Source organism: Mytilus galloprovincialis, chromosome 7 (genome assembly GCF_965363235.1).
Source record: "Mytilus galloprovincialis chromosome 7, xbMytGall1.hap1.1, whole genome shotgun sequence".
NCBI classification, from domain to species: Eukaryota; Metazoa; Mollusca; class Bivalvia; order Mytilida; family Mytilidae; genus Mytilus; species Mytilus galloprovincialis.
The window spans coordinates 75,776,989-75,800,365 of record NC_134844.1 but is presented as its reverse complement, the minus strand read 5'-3'; the positions used below and the strand labels follow the sequence as shown (position 1 = coordinate 75,800,365).

General features: G+C 30.8%; 1 protein-coding gene across 2 annotated transcripts in view; it reads left to right on the top strand.

The window, feature by feature from the left end:
• Nucleotides 1–18,396, top strand: part of LOC143083670 (dynamin-binding protein-like) — a 33,902-nt gene extending 15,506 nt beyond the window's left edge. For both annotated transcript variants that reach the window (XM_076259953.1, XM_076259952.1), the window contains 13 exons: nucleotides 290–413; nucleotides 1,859–1,950; nucleotides 2,338–2,487; nucleotides 3,068–3,173; nucleotides 4,997–5,127; nucleotides 5,952–6,056; nucleotides 7,287–7,415; nucleotides 8,510–8,644; nucleotides 9,447–9,632; nucleotides 12,205–12,414; nucleotides 13,411–13,609; nucleotides 14,148–14,422; nucleotides 15,412–18,396. In XM_076259953.1, the coding sequence (XP_076116068.1) occupies nucleotides 290–413; nucleotides 1,859–1,950; nucleotides 2,338–2,487; nucleotides 3,068–3,173; nucleotides 4,997–5,127; nucleotides 5,952–6,056; nucleotides 7,287–7,415; nucleotides 8,510–8,644; nucleotides 9,447–9,632; nucleotides 12,205–12,414; nucleotides 13,411–13,609; nucleotides 14,148–14,422; nucleotides 15,412–15,591 (2,022 nt within the window). In that variant the 3' untranslated portion in view covers nucleotides 15,592–18,396. The remainder of the gene's footprint in view (nucleotides 1–289; nucleotides 414–1,858; nucleotides 1,951–2,337; nucleotides 2,488–3,067; nucleotides 3,174–4,996; nucleotides 5,128–5,951; nucleotides 6,057–7,286; nucleotides 7,416–8,509; nucleotides 8,645–9,446; nucleotides 9,633–12,204; nucleotides 12,415–13,410; nucleotides 13,610–14,147; nucleotides 14,423–15,411) is intronic.
• Nucleotides 18,397–23,377: the final 4,981 nt, after the last annotated feature.

The window sequence follows — 23,377 nt, the reverse complement described above, 5'->3', positions numbered from 1 at the left end:
CTCTGGAAGGAGACCAGTTTATGTTCAATATGTGGCATCGATTATTTACTCATGCAGGTACAGATCCAATATATAAAGTCTCCTTTCATCATTGATGTAACAAATTCTCACAATCTTCAAAACTTAATAAGATGACAATTACAGTATTGAACAAATGATAATATGAGGGCATAATTGGATAGAGAGTTGTCTCATTGGCGCTCATACCACATCTTCCTATATCTATAAACATTGAATGGAAAAAATTAATAATTGAAATTTTGTATATGTTCATATTGTAATATTTCAGTGCCCAGATGTAGATGTAGATGCAGTATTTGGTAACATAGAAGATGTGGCTGACGTTTCACAAAGACTCCTCACTTTGTTAGAGGATGCTGTTAATGGAAAGGATTTTGAAGATCAGTTGTTAGGTATAAAGTAAAATCACAAAAATACTGAACTTATAGGAAAATCAATTCGGAAAGTCCATAATCACATGGCAAAATCAAATAACAAAACGCATCAAAAAGGAATGGACAAGAACTTTCATATTCCTGACTTGGTACAGGCATTTTCAAATGTAGAAAATGGTGGATTAAACCTGGTTTTATAGCCCTAACCCTCTCACTTTTACGACAGTCTCGTCAAATTCCGTTATATTTACATTGATGCAATAAGAATGTTTTGGAATGCTTATTTGATTTATATACCAGATACTAGACACATATACCAATACTCAAATTACAGTGAAAATTACAGTTAAAAAAATCAGCAGTATGATATTTTGTGTTAAAGAAAGTTATCAAAATGCAAAACTGATAGTGATTATAAAATTGAGAACCGAAATGGGGAATGTGCCAAAGAGACAACAATAATATTTTTCCATTTCTAAGCTTCATATTTGTTTTTTGTTTGTGATTTATATTAGAAAGGAGCAAAGACTGGCGTCCAGAATATGAACCAGCATACAATGAATTAAGTTATGTAAAATTTATAAACCTGTTCGGCTAAAGATATCAAACGCTATCCTTATTAATTACCCGAAAAACATAGGGTATATCAGGGTATCGACTGACGTCTGACTAAATAGTAGAAAGGGACTGAATATATAAGTACTACTTTTTGATAAATATTCCTAAAGTAATGAAATAGAGAAATTCTTGCTCGGACACACACTCCATAATCTAGTATATTATAAGAGCATAAACCTGAAGCACGGGGAGGCACTCTACTGTCTCCACACGAAATTAAAGACAAACTCTGTAAAAAATAAAATTGAGATCAGAAATTATGTATGTATGTCTTACAAGTACTTTGGTGATCCTGACTGTTAAGTTTGACACATGGCGCGATGCCGAATCTGCAAGATTCTAATTAATGTCACCAATATTTTTGTTTTTATTTCAGATGGCAAAATTTTAGTTTTCACAAGGGAACTTAATCTTACAATTATTTTATGATTATAACCCATATTTTGACCTCTAGATGTAAAGTAAAAAGAACTTTGATCCAAACGTTTCAAGGTCCATATCATTGGGTTTTTTTTTGTGGAAAATGAGGGGCTGGGGTGTCTGGGTGTGAGTCTATTTGTAAACAGCATAGTGTATTACACAAAAGCAAAATTAAATATAAATTCAAAATTATATAACCAACTCTTAGTTCTTTGACTACAGTTATTCTGTGTCAGAAACCTATTATGTGACAAATATTTAATTACAATCCAAATTCAGACCTGTATCACGGCTAATATTGTGTCCATTTTTGACCCAACTGTTCAGGGTTGTACCTCTGCTGTCATATCCAGCTGTGCTCAGCAAAGCAATTTATGTTTTATTCAATGCAATTTTTAACAATGAGAGCAAAATGTTTATTTCAGGATCTTGTTTTATTAAACTTAGTGAAGATATGAAGAATGCTTATGCCCCTTATTGTAGAAATCATGATGAAGTTATATCTATTCTTGAAAAGGTATGTTAAAAAAATCTTTTGTTTTGTGAACATCATTTCTATATTCTCAATTTTATCACTGGCTGCTGCACAATTCTATGAGATTTTATTTTGTCTTTTCTTTATTTAGGTAACCAATTGGTGTTTTTGTCATTTTATATTAGCTTGATACAGTTGAAATAGTCAATAAAGAAATAAATAACGAACTGCTGAAGCAACAATTCCTAAATTTTATGTTGGTTGTATTAATAATTATTACAATATTATGTTTCAGTTTACAACATTGATGCCTCAAGACCAAAAAAACACAAAAAATGTGTAAAATTATCATAAAACAATGCCAAAATTATGTTTATTATATCTTTATACCAATACACCGAATTCTTATCATACTTATTTTTGTTACAGTACAGAGAAGAGCCTTCAATCAAGCAGTATTTTACTGGAAAGTTGAATGAATTACGAGAACAAATTGTTGTATTTGACCTTGAGGCTTTACTGATCAAACCTGTACAGAGAATTCTCAAATATCCTCTGTTGCTGAATGAATTGATAAAGGTATTTATAATTGAAGAGAGCAAACAGAAATAAGTTATCTCCCTTACACAACATGTGCAATAACATTAAAAATGTTTATATGTACTATATAAATAAGCATATATGATTGTAAGTAATGTATGTCAGTTGATTGACAATTTATATGAAATTGATATCACATTAAAATTTATTAAAAAGTAATGGAGCAAATTGCGAAATGTCTTGATGGATTGTCAATTTCTTAACGTTATTTCTGTACAAACAAGATATGAATTGGAATCATAATGAAGTTTGAGTAAACCAATCAGCTCTCCTAACAATTTCTTGTGGTTACTTTTGCATTATTTCCTCATTTAACAGCATCATATCAATTTGAAAATCATGAAAATTAAACACCATGAAGTGAGCTAGAAAGGGATTAAAACCTAATTTTGTATTCTCTGAAATAAGTTGGTTTACAGTAGTTGAAGACTACTTTTGAATTAGTTAATACTTTTTAAGGTTTTAACAGTTATGCATGATAAACACTGCATTTGATGAAAAATATATATTAATTTAGATATATATATATTTCATTTTGTGTTGACTCATGTCTTTACAGAGCACAGAAGATAGCCATGAAGACAAGTTGGAGGTATTGAACGGTATAAACGCTATGACAGATGTGGCTGCCGCCATTAATGAATACAAACGTAGGAAAGATTTGGGTAAGACATTCTTAAATGAAAAAATTGCCCCTTATATAAAAGTTGGAAGATGTGGTATGAATGTCATTGAGACAACTGTGGTTTCCTTTATTTTTGTAGGAATCAAATTTTGTGGATTGAGGAAAACTTATATTTTTGTGGCTTTTTGATATCTTGGTTACTGTGGATTCATTATTATTCGTTGGATACCAATTTTCGTGGATTTCGTAGGCACAGTCAAACCACGAAATTAAATATTCAACGAATGATAATTTTTCTATAGGTTTGTATGCAGACTTCAGCAAAACCACGAAATTAAATATCCACGAATATGCAAGTTTTTCTTAATCCACGAATATTGGTACCCACGAAAATAAATGAATCCACAGTATTCAAAGATCTGCATTCAAGCCTATAGACATTTTATAATAGACCACTTTCGAGTTCATCCGTCACCGTAAAAAACTCGTCAATTATACGCGCCTTTATGACGTCATTTACCAGATAGAGGGGGTCGCCTGTATCCCTGCACTATTTACGTTCATCAAGCGTCTTAGTGATCGTCATTGTGTAGGATAAACTAGAAATAATGGTTGTTCTGTAGGTACTTAGTGACAATTCCCTAATGACAGCAATGCTAATTGTCAATTTTGAGATTTCAATTTGCCGAATAATTCGTACAATATAGAATTATAGTTTTCCAACCACTCACTCAACATTGGAATGGAAGTGACAACGCCCCTAAACGCACAAATGACGTTCACTAAAACCAGAGTTTTTGACGGAAATGCATCGAACTCGAAAGTTGTCTATTCTTTCAACATTTAAATTTGTGTTTCACAACAAAAAAAAAAGAAGAGAAATGGTATCCCACCAATAATAGTGAATTCACAGTATCTACCAGAAACCACATGAAGTAGATATAAGCAACTGTATGTCTGTGAATTGCTTTCCTTTGATAATGAGCTAAACCCACACTGTAAAATAAACCATAAAAGCTCTTGACGCGAAAGAATACAAAACAATTTAAATTAGAATATTAAGGTGGTACCTAACACTACAGGGAGATAACTCTGTAAAATCAGCTAAACATTTTAATTACGTTGTATTGTTAAGGGAATAATAAACTTCTCAATGATCAAAATAAGTGTTTGTCAAACTGCTATACATGTATAACCAGTGTATTTTTTCTGATAAAATGTATGGTTCAAATTTTTTTAATTTTTTATATTTTTGTCAAAGGGTCAAAGTAAGTACTTTGTCAAAATTTCAAGAAAATTAAACGAGCCAAATTAATTTTAGTTTAAGTGTTGGGTACCACCTTAAAAGCCTGATGTATAAAAACACAATAAGCCCAAAAAAATATGAAAGACAGCAACAATCGACAACCCAAATCTCCTTATTTGAGAAAAGCAAATACGTAATATTTGATAATTCCTTTTCTCCTTTTGGTGCATTTCTGAATTTCAAAGTTGGCTGCATTTCAGGTGATAAAAGTTTGCTGGTAAAATTTCTCCATTAAAAAAAAAGTAAAAAGAATTTACAGATCTGATAGATTTTGTATTTACATCTAGAGGTCAGTCTTAGCAACTTCAATTTCTTATTTAAAGGGTCCTTACTGTATAATTTTCCAGAAAAAAATGTATGGTGTTGGAAGGCACATTGTATTTATAATACATGGGTGATGGGTATCAGAGCAACTTTTCACACTATAATGCACTATAATTCTCAATTACAATTGTCTGGGTGGCGGGTGCTGACAAAAACTGCCTTCCAACCCCCCCATACATTTTTTTCTGGAATAGCCCTAATGATACACTTTATGTTTTTGTATTGATATTTAGTATTCAAATATAAGAGGGAAACAGACCAATCACTTGGAGACATGTTGGGCAAGCTTACTTTACACACTTTGAAAAAGAAAGGAAGTAGGTTTAAAGGGAGGCTATCCACTAATCTTGGAATTTCTCCTCAGGTGAGTTCCTTCTTAATTACAAATATGGATAGTAAAACTTTGATCATATGTCACATATTGCTTGTATTGCAAATAATATATAATTATATGATAAGAGTTGGAAAGTACACAAGAGAGAACAATATTCAAAAGTCAGAAAAATAACCTGAGAAACTGACAAATTCATAGAAAGTAGGAAAGAAAGAAAGAAGACAAACAGTCAACACACCACAAAATCATAGAAAAAAGGAAAGAGCAATGACAAAACAAACAAGTTAAAAACATTATATATCAAATATATATAAGTTGAGATCTCACAAACATGTTTAACCCCGCCGCATTTTTGCACCTGTTCCAATTAAGGAGCCTCTGGCCTTTGTTAGTCTTGTATTATTTTAATTTTAGTTTCTTGTGTACAATTTGGAAATTAGTATGGCGTTCATTATCACTGAACTAGTATATATTTGTTTAGGGGCCAGCTGAAGGACGCCTCCGGGTGCGGGAATTTTTCGCTACATTGAAGACCTGCTGGTGACCTTCAGCTGTTGTTTTTTTTTCTATGGTCGGGTTGTTGTCTCTTTGGCACATTCCCCATTTCCATTCTCAATTTTACAATTGCATAATTGTTTTCTTGACTTGAAATTAGTCTCATAAATTTTGACTTAATCATGTTAATAGAAAATTACTAAAATTCTGTTTTCAATGATGTTGACCGAAACACTGATATCTTTAAAACATCATACATCAAATTGTATTTTTGTCATATTCTCCAGAATTTAGTGTATGCTTATTGAGACAGATCAAGTATGTTCTTTGTTTTTATTTATATTTTGTTCAACTTTTAGACCAAAGATGAAGAATTTGATAAGGAGGAAATAAAGTTTAGAGAAATGGAAAAAACTGTCAAAATATTTACAAAGGATGTACAAACTTACATGGATAGTTTACAGGTATGTTTACACATGGATAGTTTACAGGTATGTTTACACATGGATATATAGTTTACAGGTATGTTAACACATGGATAGTTTACAGGTATGTATGTTTACACATGGATAGTTTACAGGTATGTTTACACATGGATAGTTTAAAGGTATGTTTACACATGGATAGTTTACAGGTATGTTTACACATGGATAGTTTACAGGTATGTTTACAGACTTACATGGATAGTTTACAGGTATGTTTAAACATGGATAGTGTACAGGTATGTTTACACATGGATAGTGTACAGGTATGTTTACACATGGATAGTTTACAGGTATGTTTACACATGGATAGTTTACAGGTATGTTTACCTTTGATGTAATCACTTTACACAGAAAAAATTGCAACTAATCATTTTCATATGCTTTCAAAACTATTTTTATATGAATTTAAAATGTACGTTTTTCATGTTTTCATATATGTTTTCAAACATGAAAAACATATGTTAAATAATGGAAAACATATGTTGCAATTTTTACTATCTACAAAATAGTTTTATTGAAAAAAAAGTTTAAAGCTGCATAATTTTACAGAAAAAAATTATGCAATGCATACCAAGGAAGTATCTCAGAAGAAAGAACAATGCAATATTTTAACACTGTTTTATCAAATTGAAGTTGTCACTTGGATACAGACAGCAAAATAAAACTAGAAGATGTGGTATGATTGCCAATGAGACAGCTCTCCACAAGAGACACAATGACATAGAAATTAACAACTATAGGTCACTGTACAGTGTCCAACAGGGAGCAAAACCCTTACTGTATAGTCAGCTATAAAAGGCCCCCAAAATGACAAATGTAAAACAATTCAAAGAGAAAACGAATGGCCTGATTTATGAACAAAATATTGAGAAAAAAACAAATATGAAATGCAGCAAAAACTTACATCAACTGAATTGAGGAACACCTTTCTATTTTAAATCAAATAAACGGCTATGTAAGAAAAAACAAAACAACTTATGTCTAAGATGCATGTCTTCAAGAATTGTGCTCTATACCATGTCACAATTATGTATATGTAATTTTTTTTATGAAATTTCTATTATGTTATAAAGAAACAGAAAAATTCTTCAGTTTTGAAAATTTCTTGCGTATGTACTCAAACTTTGGTTATAATACCATCACAACAAAGTTTAAAAATGGACTTATTAAAATCATTGATTGAATGATTTGAAAACTTATACATTTCAGGAATCCTATAGCAGTCATGAAGGGTTGGTGATAGACCTAGTAGATTTCTATGATGAGAAACCCTGTCCTGATGTCACCAAATATCAGAGACTCTTCAAAATTATTCAGGATAAATACCTTCCAGAGTTTGTAAGTACATTCTTCTTATCATAAATATGACTGAATAATCTTTAATTTGATCAGGTAGCTAATTATATATATAATTCAATATATAGACCGTTGGTTTTTTCCCTGTTTGAATTATTTTACACTAGTAATTTTTAGGCCCTTTATAGCTTGCTGTTTGATGTGACCCAAGACTACTTGTTGAAGGCCTTACCTTGACCTATAATGGTTTATTTTTATAAGTTGTGACTTAGATGGATAGTTGTCTCATTGGCACTCACACCACATCTTCCTATATCTATTTAAAGAATCATTGTTTCTATAATAATTATATAATTTACAGAGTATTTGTCATTAATAGCTTAAATTCATGCAGGGTTAAGCATTCATTACTTTCTGATTGCCTGGTACACAAGCAGTAGTAGCTTTTTGTTTCTTTAAGGGAGTTCGCTTCTCAGTTTCAAAGTAATTAACTTTTCAAAACACTAGCTTATATTAATAGGGGATTGATAAATGAATCCAAAGAGCAAATAAAATAAATAGGTCACCGTGCTTGTTTTCAAGATATTAGCCATTGAAATTTTGGCGGGAAAATATTCTCTCTTGACTTTTCATAAATTTATCATTGACAAGTTGAAGATCTCAAAAACTGTTAAAAAGTAATTAAAATTTTATAAAACTTTAACAGATGGCTTATCTTTATACATGTAAAAGATTTACAAAAAGAAAAATGGGGGTCACCGGGCAAAATATTTCAAGGCTTTCAAATGGATAAAACCAGAGGATTCCTAAAATCTGACAAAAAATCCAAAACATGACAAGCCAGCTTCCTTAAAATTGAGAATGGAAATGGGGAATATGTCAAAGAGACATCAACCCGAACAAAGAGCAGATAACAGCTGAAGTCCACCAATGGGTCTTCAATGTATATATACATATATGTTCCATGTTTTGGTATTTCATAGGCAGTTAAGTTTGGCTTAACTTTTGATGAAAAAATGCTGACTGTTTTAAAAAAAAAAAAATTTTAAATCTTTTGTAAGAATTACATGCAAAATAGTCATTTAATATGTGTATTCTTTATTCTGTAATTTGGTAATAATTGATTTTTTTCCCAGACTTCCATAGTTGCAGAAATTGTTGTTGTTCCTCTCAGCAAGCTAATGGTATTTTTTAATGGTCCAAATAAAGTGATACAAAAAAGATATGATAAACTTTTAGATTACGATTCCATGCAGAGGAAAGAGGAAAAGGTCAGTATGGATTTTATCATTTGAAAAAGCAGAATAACTTAATAGTGCACCCTAATATTGGGAATTAATTATAAAGAAATTACACATGCTGGAATCCTACAAAACAAAACTGCTAAAAAAAGTATACAAAGGATTTTGCATATGAAATGTAAACAGAAAATTGAACAACTTATTGTACTTTTTCACAATAAGTTGTTCAATTTTCTGTTAACATTTTCACATACTAAACTTTTTTTTTATGTAGTCTAACTTTTACTGAATCATTAGCCTGTCAACACTGAGTACGTGATTTCTAATCCTGCACAGGGCAGGTGCCCTTAACTTCAATCTTAAGACTAGGAATGTCAGTTTTCCTACAGAAGCTTGGTGGTTCTCTCTGGAAATTCAGGCTTTCTCCAAGAATAAAAACTGAACAAATGAATTCCAAATAGCACAATATTAGTGCTGAAAGTGATGTTTAACACCTATTTATCAATCAGTGTTCTCACATTAATTTTTATGCCCAGCTACGATAGTAAAGGGGCAGTACGTTTTCTGGTCTGTAAGTCCATTCGTCCATCTGTCTGTCTGTCTTTGTTCGTCAGTGCATCCGTTCTTCCCGCTTCAGGTTTAAGTTTTTAAGTCAAGGTAGTTTTTGATGAAGTCAAATCAACTTGAAACTAAGTACACATGTTCCTTATGATATGATCTTTCTAATGTTAATGCCAAATAAGACTTTTGACTTTTGATAGTGCGAGTGGGGCATCCGTGGGGACACATTCTTGTTGCCTATATTTTGTTTCATGATATAATTTATTTTCAGGGATCAGAGAAATCTCTGCAGGCAGCCAAGAGTACCTATGAAGCTTTAAATGCACAGCTCCTGGATGAACTGCCAAAGATGTACAGTCTGTCATTTAATTTGCTGAAGGATTGTATAAGTACTTTTATCAGGGCTCAAAGACAGTTTAATACCAGTATAATGGACAGTATGACAGAAATTATAGACGTAAGGTTCTGTAAATGGATTTCAAATAGATTAAGCTTGGAAAATTTGGAGCATCTGCATAACACATTAGTTGTATAGACACATATCCTTTGTTGAAGATTTTGTTTTGGTTCTTTTATTCAGAATTAGGATAATAAAAGTTTGGTGATGAAATGACAGAATAATCCTGCATATGAATAAAATGAAAAGTTGGTTATTCTTTAATAATTTAATTTTGGATGTAACGCGTCTTCTGATTGGCTGACGTTATTTTGTTATGAGCCCATAGACATAATTTAGTCATGTGACCGTGACGTCATCAACGTTTTTTCATGGTTTTCTACGGTTTAAAATGGAATTTAGAATTAAATTATAAGAAATGACTGTAATATTTTTTCTGTCTATTCGAAATAACATAAAAAATGGGGTGCACACTGTTAAATAACCCGCTACGCGTGTTATTCAGTGTGCACCAAATTTTTTATGTTATTTCGAATAGACAGAAAAAATATTACAGTCATTCCTTAACTGTGAAAGTGACACAAAGACACATAAAAAAAAGACATGTTTCTGTTAATTTTCACAGATTATAAAAATGTATGTGCTGTTCAAAACAGCTTTGTATACTGTTATAGCATTGTATAGGTTATAGTTTTGTTTCAGCCAATTTATATAAACGATACATAACCACAATTTGCAGTTCCAATTGGTTGATTTTGAGCACATGGCAATCCAACAATAGTTCTGACTGGGTTAAAACAAAACATCATTCGGTATTCAGATTGAATCATAGTTAAAATATTATTCATTTATATTTATTTAATTTTCATTGTAGTATAAAGCAAAGGTAAAACCTAGAGCTAGACCTACTGAATTTCCTTTCTTTAGCACACTCTACATTTTCATAATTCACTGTCATAAATACATATGTTGTTGATTTCATATCTTCATTATGATTTCATCTGCAGCTACATTTTCTTTTTTTTCAGCAATTACCATTTTTTTTTTTGGAAGTCATATTTCATTTGAAACTAAATCACAAATTTCCACCCACGAAATCTTCATTGTTACTTAATATTATCGCCCTATGAAAAATAAGAAGATGTATATATCTATTGATTACACTTAAAAATAAATTTTAGGAGTTTCTCAGGTAAATTTTCAAGTCATTTGCTAATTATGTATCGGAACCCTTTTTCCTTTTTGTCAAGACTTTAATTTTTTCTATTTGTCTCTATTTGTTAAGGTGGTACCTAACAGTACAGGGAGATAACTCTGTAAAATGAGCTAAACGTTTTAATTACGTTGTGTTGTTAAGGGAATATTAAGCTTCTCAATGATCAAAATAAGTGTTCATCAAACTGCTATATAACCAGTGTAACTTTTCTGATAAAACGGTTGGTTCAAATTTTTGGAAATTTCTATATTTTTGTCAAAGGGTCAAAGTAAATACTTTGTCAAAATTTTAAGAAAATTAAACGAGCCAAATTAATTAAAGTCAAAGTGTTGGGTACCACCTGAAATGACTTTCTTTGAAATTTTTGGCCATACTTTTCTGAAATAAAGAATGACTTCATATCTAAATAGCAACTTTCAGTTATGAGTTGCTTTTTCTGATGTCTTAGTTTCAAATTTTCTATTTTCTGATATATTGAATTGTTTGTTAGGGGTAAGACTAACATAATACACATCTTTTTCTTTTTTCAATTTGCTGTTTCTAATTTTTTTTTCATTGTACATATGTGAACCATGCACTTATGTATAAAGTACGTGTATGTATAAAAAAACACGACCTTAACATCAAATCAAACATTTAAGAGATACACCAAAATTAATCAGTTTTTCAAAATACAGGGCTGTATTAATTTTATCACATCAGAAGTAATTTATGATTAATATAAAGTTTGTTTAGAGTACAAAAAAAAAAAACAAACACCAAAGACTGCACATCATAATGATTAATAAGACTTAAATACAGATTATTGTTTGCCTGTGATAGCTGTCATTGTTATAGTTAACAGTTTTGATTGGTCAATTGGCAAATATTACTTCAATGTATATTCTTGGCAAAAACAAATTGATAATTTTACAGTAGAAATATAGGTTTTACAAGCTTAAGGTGGTAAGATAACTCTGTAAAGTCAGCTAAACGTTTTAATAATGCTGTGTTGTAAAAGGAATATTAAGCTTCTCAATGATCAAAATTGGTGTTTGTCAAACTGCTATATAACAAGTGTAATTTTTCTGTCAAAAAGGTTGGTTCAAAATTTTTGAAATTTTTATATATTTGTTAAAGGGTCAAAGTAAATAATTTGACAAAATTTTATGAAAATTAAACGAGCCAAATTAATTTTAGTGAAAGTGTTGGGTACGTACCACCTTTAGGTTTACTGAGATAAAAATGTGAAAAATTGGAGTCCAACCAGGAAATATATTAAGTTTCAAGGAATTGTTAAAAGGTAAATTAGTTTGACCTTACAATAGGCCAGCTACATACCCTTCAAAGAATTGTTGCAAGGGATCTTGAACGTGATGAGGGCTTTTGTATGTAAAATAAGATAATTAGTTAATTTGTACTATTTCTTCTTTTTAGATGCCGCTGCTATTACAAACAGAAGGTACTGTTGTTGACAGCTTTAATATCCACCATGTGGCCATGATTGACAAAATGTCTTTACTACGCATAATACCAAAGGGCTTTAACCCGAAGATGGAAACATTAGGGAAACCAGTGGTAGGAAAAACGACAGACAAGAAATCCAAACGGATGTCAATGGACACTACTTCTTCACTGCCTTCTCCTGTAAGCTTTCTAGTTATTGTCAATCTCTGAAAATGAGTTCTTGTCTTTTTTTTGTCAAATTTTCTCAGCTGATCTGACAAAGCTCCTTTTAGTTTGTATTGTACAATTATCATTGTAGTCCATTATATTTAGTTGCAATTGGTTCTGTGTCAGAGATTTTGTAATCTTTCACTCAATATGTATATATGTTATAATGATTTTGTTAGTTTAAACATATTTAATTATAGTGGATTGGGAAACCAGTTTTGCAACTTATATTAATCTATTTCCACTTTGCGGGTGCGAGTGCTGCCTTGTAGTGGCATTAGCCTACTCTTTTCGAAATCTATAAGGGTGTCTTTAACGTGCAAGAGATGATTTAGTTGCATGATAAGCCATCTTATTTGTTTTTAAAATAGACTCAGTGGCTTCAGGACAAAAAAAAGGATAATAACATGTACTGTTGATTCGTTATTATTCGTTGGATACCAATTTTCATTGATTTCTTTGTTAACATGAACCAGGAATTCTACTGTTCAACCAATAACAATAATATAGGAATGTATGCAGACTTTGGAAAACCACAAAATCAAATGGAGTTTGTTATTACCCGTTAACCAGGAATTCTACTGTCCAACAAATAACACATTTTCTATAGGAATGTATGCAGACTTTGGAAAAACCACGAAATCAAATATTCACGAAAAAGTTTTCATCAATCCACGAAAATTGGTACCCATGAAAATAAATGAATTCACAGTGTACACATTGCTTAATTAGAAGAAACAGAAGTGAAAAAAAAAGAGAACATTTATTAAAAATTACCAAATTAATTTATTTACATCATAAGAATATGTCTGTTACCTAAAAAGAAAGTTCAAGTTCAACTAAGAATATAAGCAAAGAAAGATAACTCCATTCAAATAATTTCCAAGTGTGATATATTGCAATTCAATGTTTAATTTTAATTTAAAGTTCACAAGTGTTTTGATTGATTATAATGAATTTTTTTTCAAGGTTGCAACTACTGCACAAAGTGATAGTCAACGAGTGTTTGTACAACAGAAATACCCTGCAGACAAACTGTACCATGTGACTAGCACCTACACGGCCACTGATTTAATGGATCTTTCTGTAATGGAGGGAGATTGTGTGGGGTTGATCATGGATAAAGATCCAATGGGAAATAAAGATCGATGGTTTATTGATAATGGTGGTCTGTATTTTCTATATATATATGAATTACTGTGTACTGTAAATTCAGAATGGGGTTTTACAGAAAAGAGAATAGTTAAAAAAAATTACAAGGAGGCGAAAAAAAACCCAGATAAATAGGCCATATGATATTACTGTGTTCAAGAATAGAAAACCGTAAAACAATACAGAATAAAAGGCAAAAAAAAAGATAAATAGGCCAAAAAATAGAAAATATAGAATAGAGATCTAACAATAAGAGAACAATGGTGGAATTAAGAAATACAGAATGAAGGACCTCCCAATCAGACCATCTTGAATACTTGGCAGTGAAAAATTGAATGTTTGAGTGCTCACATCTACCATATTAATCTTAAATGTTAAAGGTACATAAAACAACAGGAACCAACTCAGAATTGTTAAGATTTTCTTTTTCTTTGGTCTAATAGATGATGATTATGATAGACATTGTAAAAAATACATATATCTTCCCTTGTTGCTTTTATTACAAAATATGGTTATTTCATATTTGAGCTAAATTTGTATTATTTTATTTTCAGCTGCAAAAGGTTTTGTTCCTAAAACAATATTAAAACTTCATAGCCAGGCAACCACACCTTCATCTCAGAACTTATACCCATCCATGGATCAGACTCCTGTGTTGGCGGCAGATGAAACAAGCAATGTGATTGATCAGAAATCTGAATTGTCTTCTCCACATGTTTCTGTATCAGACTATTCCATTGAACAAAATTTATCCAATCAAAATGAAGAGGAAGATGAGTTAGACTTTGCTTTAGATGAAGATATGAGTCCAAATATATCATCAGAAGAGGTATTGAAAGTGTAGCTTTATGACTTTGGGTTTTGTAAGGTGATTTTGATTTTAAATGATAAAATGGTTTCTTCACCAATATTAGAATCAAGCCAAAAAAAGAATTACTTACTTTTATTTAATGAATTTCTTACTATAACTAAAAGAAATACGTAAGGTGTATTAAATGAATTACTTACTATAATAAAAAGAATTACTGAGTATATAGGAAAGAAATTACTCAAGTATTCATTAAAAGAATTACTAATGATACATTGAAAAATTACTTAAATTTTATTACTAGGTAATTACTTACAATTACTTGACATTACTAGCAATTACTCATTTTTTGCCAAACATTTTTACTTGTTTTTTTACTTAATTTGAGTAAATTAAATACTTGTTTTAAGTAAATTCAAGTAATTATTTTTTTTGAGTGAATGGCAAACTAATGCACTTTAATGATGACTAGACCAACAAGGCAGTAAAAACAACACACAATATATTACAAACAACACAACAAAGCATTACAAACAACACACAATATATTACAAACAACACAATAAAGCATTACAAACAACACACAATATATTACAAACAACACAACAAAGCATTACAAACAACACACAATATATTACAAACAACACAACAAAGCATTACAAACAACACACAATATATTACAAACAACACAACAAAGCATTACAAACAACACACAATACATTACAATCACATTAACATATAAAGATTTGAAGTTTGAAACCAAACTTGAGGTCATTGAATCAATTAAAACTATTACACATCTTCTTTCCTTCTTGCCTGTGTATGCAACTTGAAAACAAGCAAAAAGTTGACAAAAAAACATGTAAAAACAGAATTTACGTATTCATATTAAAAAATATAGTCACATATTACACCTGTTAAAAATAAAAGTTAAAATGAATAAAGAATGGAGAAAAAAATGCATTGATGATTTATAGAACTTGCTGTTTAGAACTGGTTTCCATTTTCAGTTTTACTATGCAGCATTCCCGTTTGAAGCTAGAAATGGCAATGAAATTTCAATGTTTGAAGGCCAGGTGGTAACAGTATTGATTAAACATGATCAGGAAAATAATATTGAATGGTGGTATGTGGATGCTGATGGAGTCAAAGGTTATGCACCTGCCAATTATCTTCAGCCAATGAAATGAAAGAATAAATCACATTTTGTATAGCAGAATGTAATCTCTACCCAATGAAATGATAGCTGATTTCAGATTTAGCCAATGGAAAGACAGAAGATTTAATATTTAGCCAATGAATATCAGTCAAAATGAAGAAAAGTAGCTTTATCTCATTTAAAGTCATTCAAATGTTGCAAATACTTTAAATAAATACATACATAGCAACTAAGTAAATGTGATATCTATGTTGTTGTCACGTGTTAGAAAAAAAGAGTAAAGTTGCAAAAACCAGTTGTGTTCAGTGTTGAAATGGGAAAAGTAATGTTTGTTATGTGTTTGTGTCTTCCAAATATATGTATTGATAACTGGCTGTGATTGTTTGAATTTTTATTGTATATATATGTAAAGGAATATAACTTTGACTAGCTTAAAAAAAACAATAAAGAATAACTAGTGCTTTAATGTCAAATAATACTTGCAAATTTTAATAACAGCTTTCTTCTGTATATTTTTTGTGTGTTTATTTTGAATTTGCATTTATATATTTTCTTTGATACTGGTATAAGATAAATTAAGGAAAAGGCTTGTTTGTTAAGACGTTGTTGTCTCATGCCGAATTTGAAAAAGTCCCAATTTTGTTGTTTATTGTAGCATATTTTGGCATATTGCTTTATGCTTTTGCATTGAAAATGTATACAGGAAATTGAAAGTACTTATTCTAAACCCCAATAAAGCAAATTGATAAAATCAGGACATATATGTATTCATCCTAGCTGTCACACCATCAAAAAGAATCCTTTCTTGCCTAGTAATATTTTTGTTGAGCCTGCAGTTTTGTTGCAGAAAGCTCGACATAGGGATAGTGATCCGGCGGCGGCTACGGCCGCGGCGTCAACTCACTTCTTTAAAGCTTTATATTTTAGAAGGTAGAAGACCTGGATGCTTCATACTTTGTATATAGAGGCCCCATGTTACGAAGTTTCCATCAGTCACATGTCCAATGTCCTTGACCTCATTTTCATGGTTCAGTGATTGATTGAAAAAGAAGTTCAAATTTTTTGTAATGTTAAATTTTCTCTTATTATAAGTAATAGGATAACTATAATTGGTATGTGCGTACCTTGCAAGGTCCTTATGCCCGTCAGACAGTTTTCACTTGACCTCGACCTCATTTCATGGATCAGTAAACAAGGTTAAGTTTTGGTGGTCAAGTCCATATCTGAGATACTATAAGCAGTAGGTCTAGTATATTCTGTGTATGGAAGGACTGTTAGGTGTACATGTCCAACTGGCAGGTGTCATCTGACCTTGACCTCATTTTCATGGTTCAGTGGTTATAGTTAGTTTTTTGTGTTCTGGTCTGTTTTTCTCATACTTAATGCAATAGGTCTGCTATAATTATTGTATGGAAGGACTGTTAGGTGTGGATGTCTAGCGGGCAGATGTCATCTGACCTTGACCTCATTTTCATGGTTCAGTGGTCAAAGTAAAGTTTTTCAGATTTGGTGTTTTTCTCTAATACTATATGCCATAAATCAACTATATTTGGTGTATGGAAATATTTTATGATCTATATGTCAGTAGCGCAGGTTTTATTTGACCTTGACCTTGACCTCATTTTCAAGGTTCATTGCTCAGTGTTGACTTTTTGTGTTTTGGTTTGTTTTTCTTAAACTATAAGCAATAGGTCAACTGTATTTGTTGTATGGAAAAATTGTTAGCTGTTCATGTCTGCCTGCCATGGTTCATCTGACCTTGACCTCATTTTCATGGTTCATTGGTATATATTTAGTTATCTTGGTTCATGTTAAGTTTATGTGACAGTTTTAATGAGGCTTTATATTTAGGACTAACAACATAATATCAATGTATAATAAAGAAGGCGAGACATTTCAGTGTGTGCACTCTTGTTTCATTTATGATGCTGCTTTCATAAGCTTTCCATGACATTTTGCCTTTCAATGAGATTACTTATAAACTGTGATGTTCATGCAATTAGAAACTTATAAATACATCTCCCATTGTGCCATGCGTCACATAGGGCGTGAAGTGTAGTTTAGTAAGTTATTTTTCTATGTAGGGTTTTGTTTTGCATAATATTTGAAGCGGCTTTTTGTTCACTGGTTTATGATTGAGTCCAAATATAAGATTTAAATTATTTGAGTATTAACTAATAAATAACAATATGTATTATGTATGGATCGTTAAGGATTATATGTATATATATCAGACCTTCATAACTGGAATGTTAATGTATGCGCCCATTTTATACCCTCTCCAATCATGTAACTTATTGGTTTACCCTTAATCTAACTGATTTTTAAAAAAATTGCAAGATGCTTGTGAAATATATGCGTTAAAAGTATGTTTTTTCATATTTTATGTAAATTATTGTTAAAATTTGAAAATTTTGTGCATTTTATTCTGGGACTGGTGACAAAGCTTTAGCAGCCATGCCAGATCCTCATGGGTAGTCAAAGTCTTTAAACACCCCATAGCAGTGGTACATAGGCAACACTTCTGCCTTCTTACATCACAATTGTCCTCGTCCATGTTTACCTTCCACCTGTTTAAAAGGCTTGACATTAATTGCCCAACCTTGCCCAATTTTTTATAGGCCATGTTAAATTTTGTACCTGGTATTTTGATTTTTTATATCAGAGAGTTTTTGTGGGTTTCTCCATACCAAAACATGTTATATTGCTAGTTCTGCTAAGATTATTTGCAGCTGGAATGTGACACTTATTATCAATGAATGAAAACTCATACATTTTTGTTAACTACTATTTTTGAACTAATAGTAATAATGTCATATTAAAACATTTCCCACACATGTTACAAATAGAATGGTTTTTTTTTTCAATTTATAGTTATTGTAGTTTTAATACTTTCCCAGGTTACTAAATTAGTAGATATACAGTGTAGTGCATTTATTTATCTATTTGTATTTGTAGTATTAATCCCATGTACTTTGTTTTCTAGAATATCATTCCATTCCCTATTGTTTAATTATATTAACTGATATATATTTGATTTTCTTATAAACATTCCAGAGAGCATTTAAGTTTTACTGATTTTTGTTTCACCATGACCGAGTTAAAAAGCTACATACACTTTAAATAGGTATGCTGTTTCAGATTGCAAGGGCATTGAAGTTAACAATGTATATCATATTTCCATGGAGATTATTTGGCACCAGCCTTTCAGTCATGGTCTATTGATTTTGAATGTTTTACATAGCAAACATGTTTAAAGTGTGTAATTAGATCAGGGTAAATTGGATAAGATCAGAATTTCAATGAATAAAAAAAGATGTATGCTGTTGGAGTAAATCATGTTGCTTATATTGATTCATATACCTAGGCCTATTATTTGATTTTTAAAGAGTTTAACATGGTGAGTTAATATACATTATAAGAGGAAAAGTGCAATATCCATGTTTCATGTAGCTTTGTTTTTGTATAGGTAATGTCCTTGTTTTAATTTGTTATATTATTGCACATAATTGAATATTTTTATGATTTGTATTTTGTGTTTTGAGCATTTATTATGTTTTTAAGAATACACCGTCATTAGAATAACACTGGAAATGGCCATGAGTATAGGATTTTTCTTTTTCTTCTTCTGTAAATGTTTATCATTTTTTAAAGATCAGTTAAATATAACATCTTTTGGACCCAGTTGGATAATGTCTCACCTTCAATCATGCCATCTATTTATTTATATTGAAACCATTGTTAACTTGGTCCATCGAGGACTGTGATAAAATTGTGAAAATATCTCCTCTAGTTAATTTGATCTTAAATGAAAATCAGAGAAAAAACATGAAAATTAAAGACATGGTAGGGTTTGTCCTAGAAATGAGGAAACAAAAACTCACTGAATAAAAATAAACACGTTTGCAGTCAAGTATTTTTTACTTTACACAGGTTTTACATAAATCTCCTGTGATTAAATTTACATGTACATTAACTGATATTCCTTGAAAAAGTAGTATTTAAAACCATTTTATGGAAAATTAGCCTTCGATGTTTAATGTGCCAGAATTGTTCTTATTTATTCAGGATTATCTGATTTGTTAAACTAATGGTAGATAAGATTGATTTATGTTATTTATTTTTGGAATTTCTATTTAAATGTCACATGACAAAATTTGTTTACAAGATTTGAATTTGGGAGAAGTAAAAATTATTCTAATAAAATCCCACATAAATAGCTTTAAATTTTCTTTTAAATTAGTAATCTGTAAAAATTTATCTCTGCTGAAATAACTACGTTACATTTATGAAGTAGACCATTAAAGAAACTGTAAAGGTGTTAGTCAACAAGATGAGTACAATCTCAAATTAAGGTTGTTCATAATGAAATATTTACCATCTCGACTAATTCAACATTATGATGATTATTGTGTAACTTCCTAACTTATAAACATAAATATATACCTCCCAAAACTTATTTATAAATGGCTTTACATATATCTAGATATATCATTATTTTTGTATTATTTATATTATATCCACCTACAGTACTGAAGTTCATGCTGTCTAAGTATACTACACATTTTCTGTTGAAAGAAAAGTTATCTCCTACGGTATTTTAAGTAAGTGATACATTCTTCAATTGATATTAAGCAGCTTTTAACATTATTGTTTTAAATTTAAAAAAAAAAACATTATTGTTTTTAAAAAAGAAAAACAATATCTGGGCTTTATATAGTTTACAGTAGTACCAAATATTTTAAATATATAACAGTGCTTTTTACATTTCCTTTTTTTTTTTCCTTCAAAAAATAAGTTGCCAAATCTATAGCAAAATAGATTAAAAATTAAAATTTTGGGGTGTAAAATGTAAAAAATAGAGAAAATGACACAAAAAGTTCAAGAATATAGAAAGGATTGCCCCCTGAACTTAATGTGGTGAGCATGCTTGCCTAGAGGCTATGGAGTTGGTTATGAATTAGAATAATGCAACCTTGTGTGCAGAGTGTAACCGTCTGACAAAAAACATACAACTGTGGTAGAGGCATTTTGTATAGACTAAGTCTGGGTTGATTGCCCCCAAAAATAAGAACAAAGTTATGATTTTAAGCAGAAAATTGTCCAAAAAGTGTTTGCATCGCTCCCTTTGGATGTATGTATTCAGTTTCGTGTATTTTCAACCCGCTTTAAAATTCTTGCATTCACCACTGATATCTTGACATAAGTGATTCCGGGTAAAATAAATATAACATTAATTTGTTAAACTCTTTCATCTGTTTGTAAAATTCGATGCTGTACTATTGCAAGAGGCCCTGAAAGAGTTCATGTAAATGTAGCAACAACAAGCTAGTTTCACTGCCTTTGTGAGTTTTGTAACATGTTTAATAGGGTTGTCATATTTGTATAATTTACTCTAATAATGTATTATCAATATAATCATAGGAATTATAAATTTATTGCATTGAAAAATCTGAAATCCCACAAAGCAGGTCCTAAAAAATTTTGCAGTATTGTATAAAGTATTACAATTAATATATTACTTAAAGAGCAACATGTTTCTTATTTAAAACATTGCAATTGTCATCTGTTTAAATGTTATTTGTGTGCACAAAACATGTGATGTCATCAATTTATGCTGGTTTGTGATTTTCATGGTAATAGTTTATTCATATGATGTTAAATGTAAAGGCTTCATTTTATTTTACTTGAAATTTAGTAATCTCATATTTTTTAATTTTTAATTATTTTTTTAATATTAAGCTAGGTTTGCTGAAAGTGGTGTTTAAAATAAACTATCAGTCATTTAATTATTTTGTTTGGTTAAAAGGAAATAAATAAAACAATTTTTTTTTTAGCTTTTGTATTGGTCAGACCTGGAAAAATGTTTCAATCACATATGAAGAAGTCAGGTACATGTACATGTACTTCTAAATTTGAAAATCTTCCAGTAATTCCATTAACAATGGTCATTTTTTAATTTTTAAATGTTATTTTAAAATTAATTGTTGTCCATCACACCCTAGTTGTACTGAACTAAAAAAAATATTAACCACAGCTGAAATAAAAAATGATTTAACCCGTTTTAAGTCAACCCCTCTTAAATTTGTTAACGGTTTTGATGAATTCTATACAGTTTTCACATGCACCTCTCCATACAGGTGAATGATTAACAAGTCAATTTTGAAGTAATATGATGGTACAGTTCCCAACCCAGGACAAAGGCGGGTTCCAACTATATGTCCCCATTCGAATGCATTGATTGTCCAAAAAAAAGGGGGGGGTTCCAACCCCTTGACCCCTCAACCCTAAACCCCCAGATCCGCCAATGTGGTATGAATTTCAAAATAATCAATGATATCCTAATTTTCGGAATTATCATAAATTAGCTTTTTTATAAATTTTGCATGTTTACTGTAGGTTGTATACCACACTAACACACGAATGTAGATGTTACTCCACACTTATTGTGTTTATTATTTCTGTTATTTAATAAGAATCATGTTATTATTGAAAAAATCTTAAAAATGCTCAAATTAAAGTATTTTACTTAAACATAGATAGCATTGTTATTTATTATGATTGCATATGTTACAGTATTTGCAGTGTACTTTTCTTGTTCATTTACGTTATCTGAACTGGTTGAAAAAGTCATGCGAGCTTTTCACATCCTTTGGTGTCTGCCATTATCTGAATAAAATTGAGAATGGAAATGGGGAATGTGTCAAAGAGACAACAACCCGACCATAGAAAAAAAACAACAGCAGAAGGTCACCAACAGGTCTTCAATGTAGCGAGAAATTCCCGCACCCGGAGGCGTCCTTCAGCTGGCCCCTAAACAAATATATACTAGTTCAGTGATAATGAACGCCATACTAATTTCCAAATTGTACACAAGAAACTAAAATTAAAATAATACAAGACTAACAAAGGCCAGAGGCTCCTGACTTGGGACAGGCGCAAAAATATGGCGGAAGATTATATTGCAAACTACAATTCTGTTAAAATAGCATATTTTGGCAGAAACAGCATGCTTGTAATTCGAAATAACTATCAAAATATTTCTTACATGTGAAGCACATTTCTAGATTAACCTTCAACAGGAACGCTCAATTACCTTTGAAAGTACGGGATGTAAAGATACGTATCAAAGTTGGGAGCTACATGTATATGACCAAAACTAACCTGAAATAAAAACAAATATGACTAGATTTGCCATTGCAAGCAATAGCGGATGGCACCCTATCCCCATTGCTAGGAGAGCGGCAGCCATTTTGAAAATTCCAAAGTCAAAGAGCACATCTACAGATGTCTATTAACATTCTTGTAACGTTTCATCAATTTTTGAGCATTTTTAAAAAATTTTAAATGGTAACGGGAACCATTTCCAAAATTCCAAAGACAGGTGCCACTTAGGGACATGCAATGTTACATATCCATTAAGTTGAAGAACGTATGATCTAATATTCTTGCAGGAAATGCAGCTTCCATGTGTTTTCCCATAGGGCCAATGTTAAACTTTCGCCCTGTTTCCTTGACAATGGCGGCCATTTTTGAATTTCCTAATATTGTCACAAAATCTAGGCATACCAAGGAACATTACCATAAAGTTTCACCCAGCTAGGTCTTATAATGAAAGATTTAGAATTTGCATTTTTTTCACATTTTATCAGTTTCCATGGCAATGGCAGCCATCTTGATGATGCCATACCCGATTGCACAATTTCATATAGTGGTCCTCATTATGGTATAGTTCTATCAATATTGTTCAAGCCAATTCTGAGAAATAGCATAGACAAAAAAGTGTGGAAGAATAAATATAAGAAAAAAAAAAACAA